The sequence below is a fragment of the Polyodon spathula genome, unplaced genomic scaffold (assembly GCF_017654505.1).
Source record: "Polyodon spathula isolate WHYD16114869_AA unplaced genomic scaffold, ASM1765450v1 scaffolds_178, whole genome shotgun sequence".
NCBI classification, from domain to species: Eukaryota; Metazoa; Chordata; class Actinopteri; order Acipenseriformes; family Polyodontidae; genus Polyodon; species Polyodon spathula.
The window spans coordinates 1-5,933 of NW_024471671.1; the positions used below are offsets into that span (position 1 = coordinate 1).

The 5,933-nt window shown below is 46.8% G+C and overlaps 1 protein-coding gene across 1 annotated transcript; it reads right to left on the reverse strand.

The window, feature by feature from the left end:
* Positions 1-1,296: 1,296 nt before the first annotated feature.
* LOC121308075 (GTPase IMAP family member 4-like) lies at positions 1,297-2,850 on the reverse strand (the record flags this gene model as incomplete). The annotated part of the gene is made up of 2 exons (XM_041240374.1): positions 2,833-2,850; positions 1,297-2,402 (listed from the first exon to the last, which is right to left on the reverse strand). A coding segment is annotated over exon 2 (1,095 nt), but the record flags the coding sequence as incomplete, so codon positions are not given.
* Positions 2,851-5,933: the final 3,083 nt, after the last annotated feature.

Below are 5,933 nucleotides of genomic sequence, written 5' to 3' on the forward strand. Positions count from 1 at the left end.
TGTGTGTCTGTGTGTGCATCTCAGTCTGTGTGTGCATCTCAGTGTGTGTGTGCATCTCAGTGTGTGTGTGCATCTGTGTCTGTGTGTGCATCTCAGTCTGTGTGTGTGTGTGTCATCTCTGTCTGTGTGTGTGCATCTCAGTCTGTGTGTGTGTGTGTGCGTGTCCAGTCTGGCCCAGACTGTGTATGGCATTCGTCAGTCTGTGTGTGTTGGTGTGTGCATCTCAGGTCGCGGGTGCAGCCTCAGTCTGCATCTCAGTCTGTGTGTGCATCTCAGTCTGTGTGTGTGTGTGTCTGTGTGTGCATCTCAGTCTGTGTGTGTGTGTGTGATCAATAGTTTGCCATCAGCAGTATTAAACGGGCTTCTAACAGAGGACCACACGAGTTCAGTTGAAGTCGCTGTCTGTCTGTCTGTCTGTCCGTCCATTAAAATCGTCTTCCAATGCAAGCGGCTGAACCATCGCAGCGATTATTAAAACATCTCTAAAATCTGTTCCAATTCGGATTCCTTCGAGAGGAACTGGAATTGGGAAAATTATTTAAAAAAGCAACAGAAATTGAAAAAATGTTTAAAAAAACAGAACTGAACCCAATCCTGCGATGTGTTATTATTTGAGTGAAAGAACGCAGTGGTGTTTTGTAATGGAGCCTCACGCACGCACACATGCTGTTTGTAAGAGAGTTGGATGTTTTCAACACTGAAGCAGCTGGAGAGCAAGGGCAACACGCCCGCTGGTTATTGATACACATCTTCATAAGAACACAACAGGGCTCTGTTTATTTTAAAAAGGTGTTTATCTTGATTACAAATACATCTTATCAACAATACACACATGCACAATACAAGAAGAGTTTGAACTGTTGTCTTTCATTTAAAATGTGTAAAATATACATGTGGTTATATAACCCCACCCCCTGTTCAATAGCACCACCCCCTGTTCAATAACCCCACCCCCTGTTCAATAACCCCACCCCCTGTTCAATAGCACCACCTCCTGTCTCACTGCTCTTGACTGGGTTCCTGTGGTGCTGCCTCTATTGCTTCTGCTACTGTGTGCAATACTGTCCCGATCGCAGCTTCTTCTCTCAGTGCTGCTGCTACTGTACTGATCACTGCCCTTTGAGCTGCTCCTTCTCTTATTGCTTCCTTTGCAGCGTGCATTACTGCCCCTAGCGCTGTCTCTTCTCTTATTGCTCTAGATACTGTGTGTAATACTGCCCCTGCCTCAGCCCCTTCTCTCAGTGCTGCTGCTACTGCACTCATCACTGCCCCTAGTGCTGCCCTTTCTCCTCTCGCTTCAGCGGGCTTTTCATATGTGCTGATAAACTCATTGAATCTCTCTGCTTCTGGTCTGATGATTTCCTCGTAGCGCTGCCTGACCGCCTCTATCTCTCTCCTGTGTTTCTCCTCGTACTCTCCCCTCTCTCTCTCCCCCTTCTCCATGCAATCCTCCTTCTCTCGCTCCGCCCTTTCTCTCTCCTCTCTCTTTCTCCTCAGTTCTTCCTCCAGTTTGATCGTGTGATTCTCTCCCTGTTCTTTCCTCAGCTCTTCCTCCAGCTCTCTGATCCTCTCCTCCAGCTCTCTGATCTTCTCGTCTCTTTTCTGGATTTCCAATCTCATCTTCGTTTTCATGTTCTCTAGTTCTTTCAGGTGCTTTGCCCTCAGCTCCTCTTCCTCCCTCAGTATTGTCTCTTCCTTCTCCTTCAGTATCTCCTCTTGTCTTTGTCTGATCTTCTCTTCTGCTTGCTGGTACATCTCACTGGTGTAGTAGCTGGGGTTGTTTCCCTTCACCATGTTGTCTATCTTGTCCAGGAGCTGTGTGACCTGAGTGCGATCGCTCCTGTCCTCATTGTTGAGAACATGGTACCTGTTCCCACATTTCTCAACAAGCTGCTGGAGCTCCTTGCTGCCTATCTGAATATAATCCTCAATGGTCTTGCCTTTCAGTTTGTCACCGTGTGTGAAAAGCAGCATCGTGTAGCTCCTCACAGCCTCCTCACTGAATATCTCCTGGACTGTCTCCAAGGATATGCAACTCTCTTCTACTATAGACTCACGGTGAGAGGCAATCGTTTGTTTTGTATACACGGGTATCACCAGGAGGAAAGCGTGGGGTCCCGGGGCAGACAGAGAAACACATCTCTCAATCTCAACCCAGTCTGCGTGTAACAAGTCTGGAGTGTTGACCACAGTGACCCGTCTCCCAGACACTTCCCCTGTTCTCTTCTCACACTCCTTTGTTACAGCAGAGAAGATGAATCCCGATCTTCCCTCCTCTCTGCCCAGGATGGTGTTTCCTGCTGCACTCTTCCCAGGCCAGTTTCCCCCAAGCAGCACGATCCTCAGCTCAGAGGCGCTGCGCAGCTCTTGAGAAACAGTTTCTTCAGCCATGATCCCCCGCCCTGTTAGAGAAAGAACAGTTTGCTCCTCTTAGAAATGAAAGCCAGGGCTGCTGCTGAGACACTAACGCGCGTTTTATTTATTGTTGTTTTATTTTACTTTCACTTTGTAATCACAGACGGGTGTGGTCATGGATTTTATACTGCAGATTATCCCACTCAATAAAGCAGGCAACGTCAAGAATATTTATAAGAAAAAGTTAATCTTTTTTATCAAATAAGATTGTAAAAAAAAAAAAAACCAAACAAAACAAAAACTATGAACTGTAACAACTGAGCTCGTGTCGCTCGTTTGAACCTGAAACCGAAACTAAACCTTTTATTTCTTCCTTTCCTTTTTTCCTGCAATCTAATAAAACTCTTGTTTCGATGCAGTCGGGTTATTATTACACCGCCCTCGACTTTAATAAGACAGTAATGTTTTTAAACTCACCTTTTTGAAAACCTGCGGCTGCCAACCCCCCCCCCACCCCCTCTCTCTCTCCTCCTCTCTCTCCTCTCTCTCTCTCTCTCTCTCATCGCTCGCTCCTCTCTCTCCCTCTCCCTATCCCTCTCTCTTCCTCTCTCTAGGGGGCGCACCGCTACGAAAATTTTTTAGGATGCTACGCTGGGGCGGGGAGGGCGGGGCGGGGGGGGGGGGGGGGGCGTGTCTCTAGGGCGTGACGTCGGGATAAACCGCACAGCCAGGTGCTGCAGCAACACACCGGCCCAGGAGCCGATGAAAGCAGCCGCTTGTGTTGCGTTAATAAGAAGGTGTCGCTGCTGCTCCTACACGGGATCGCATTTGCTCGAGTGCGCTGGCGAGGTTTCTTCAGATTGCAATGCGCGGATAATACGAGAATGAGATTTAAACAACAGGGACTGGAACCACTAGAAAAACCCACTTGCTTCAGAGGCTTCTCATTCCCAGTGCAAACTGGTTTTAACAGCGCGGTCCCCCGGGGCCGTGTCCAGGCAACCCCCCCACCCCCCAAAAAACAAAAAAACAAATTAAAAACGGTTTCTAAATAAGACGCCGCTAAATAAGAAATCAACTTTCCACACATTTTAACCAAAAAAATACAAAACCCGCACCCGAATATAACATTGTTTTCATTCATATTTAAACTTTAAAAAAAGACATTTAAACACAACAGCGGCCGCCGACTTAATAAGAAATCAACGCAATTTAGCAAAATACAAAATTCAAACCCGAAGTGTTTTATTCATTTGTGTTTAAACTTTTAAATATAATTAGAAACATATATTAAGCCACCCGATAATAATAATAATAATTACCTGATAACTTATTTTCTCCTCAGATTCCGCTTCATAATCTTGACCATTTTGTTTTTATTATATCCCGTTAACATTTTTCCCCGGACCCCCCCCCCCGCCCCCCCCCGCGTGTAAGCGAGGCTCGTCTCCTGTATTTATAGCCGCGTATATTGTTTTAAACTATATTTATTCGTGTCTTTGCTGTCGTTGTTTTAATCTTTAACTCCGCGCTGAAATATTCAGGCAGCGCCGCTTCAGCCGTTGAGATTCGAACTCCTCCAGTTTGAATCGGCAGCTCGCGCTGCTCCCGGTGCGCGCCGCTGTGTGCTGGTGACGCATTTTTGGCGGGCAATGGCTGCAGATGTGTAAACGGTACAAGCCCTCAATAAAAGCGCGGACTTACAGGTGTGGGTACAAGCAGCAGTAACCCCGGGGCTTCTCCTACCAGTTCTCTCCTCTTCAGCAGTCAGAGCCCTCATTTTCTCTCCCCCCGAGTTGCTCCCGTCTGCAGCGTCAGGGAGGCGTGTATCGGGGTTTGAACAGGTGGCATTACTGTGGGTTTGATGCGGAGCGGTGAACCCTCAAATACAGCCCCGGAGCGGGACCGCTGCAATGCGCGCACTCAGCACAGGCATCGAGAATGAAGCGACTGAAGAGCGGCTTTCTGAACTCGCAGCCAAAGCAACGCAGATTCACAAATACAATCAATGCAAAAAATAAACCCCGTGCATGCGAGTGATTGCAGGAAGAAGCGTTGCGGGTGATTCCACACATCATAACAAGGGAAAGGGGGGGCAGTAACAAGACAGTGGGGTCTGAATGGGTTAACATTAACAGCAGCCTGATATAAAACCGCAGCAGCGAGACCAGAACCTGCTGTTCTGTTACAGAGTCCCTCACAATGAGTGGGATACTGAACAGTGCAATATGTGCCCAGCAGCAGATAGGAGAGGCGTGTCATCCCACTGCAAGCTGGGACCAGGTGAGAGCTGAACCAACACCAGCACCCTTCCCCTCCCTGTATCCCAGGCCAGCGCTGCCAACCAGAACCTGCTCCCTGGGACTCCCACCTGCTTTAATGAAGGGGCTGATCACACACTGAACAACAACACAGGGAATAATCCCCATTGAAAGAGGCGTTGATCATTGAGAGCCCCCGAGGTCACTACAAACCCTGCAAACGCATGTGAATTGTGAAGGGCTGGTTATCCTGTATCCAGGCTCAGATTGGGGAATGAAGGGATCCACACACAGGCTTGCAGGTAGTCTATAGTGACACTTTTATTAATACACTGCTTGATGCACACACCTTATAGTCCTCTGCGATACACAGCATCTCGGTGCTCAGCTGCTGAAGGAGTATTCATTAGTGTTAAACTGGGTTTATTCATTATACACTGGAAAATTATATTCCACTTTTGAATAATACTCTATATGTGATTTATATTTTATTGTTAAATATCACTTAGTGAAAGCATATGAAACATTGCAGATTTATCAACAAGTCTAAGACAAACTTTCTTATTTCATTTCAACTAAAAAAAAAAGTGACCTGTTAGTTAAAATATAAAAATCTATATTTCTTAAGTCATACAAAAAAAAATCACAGCTCTTAAGCTGAGGGAACACTGAGTCACTTTGTGGCTTGTAACCTGGTTTCAGGAGATTAGGTTTCAGATCACTGCACGGCACACCAGGGGAGACTTGGGGTTTGATACAGCGAAGCCGCTTCAAACTTGATCTCCCGGGGGCCTTTGAAACGGACCGAGTCCCTGAACAAGGAGGTTCAGATACATGAGAATATAAGAAAAGAGACAAACAAGAGGAGGAGAAGCAGCTCGTTCATTCTCAAGAATAAAACACCCGAGTGTTTGTGCTCACTGGAGTGCTCCGTGTGTGGCTCCTACTGGCCCTATGCACTGAAGTGCGCACTGACCCTCAAGTGCGGCTTCTGGATACGGACACTGCAGTGCAATTGCATGAGACCAGAAAAGAGGGCGTTGTCCCTCAAAATCCAGGAAAATGGCTTCAGATCCCACGGCAGTCGCATGTATTTTATTATTTGGTTGTATACTGACATCTCGTGGTCCAGTCCAGTACAAACAGTGACAACAGACTTTAAGCCTTCATTGATATGGAGACCCTATTGTAACAGCTCGTTAGTGTTAGTCAGTGTTTATATTGTTACAGGGTGAACCAGAACAAGTGCTTCTGAATATGCTGCGTCAGATACTTGCTCAGGTATACACACACACACACACACACACACACACACAC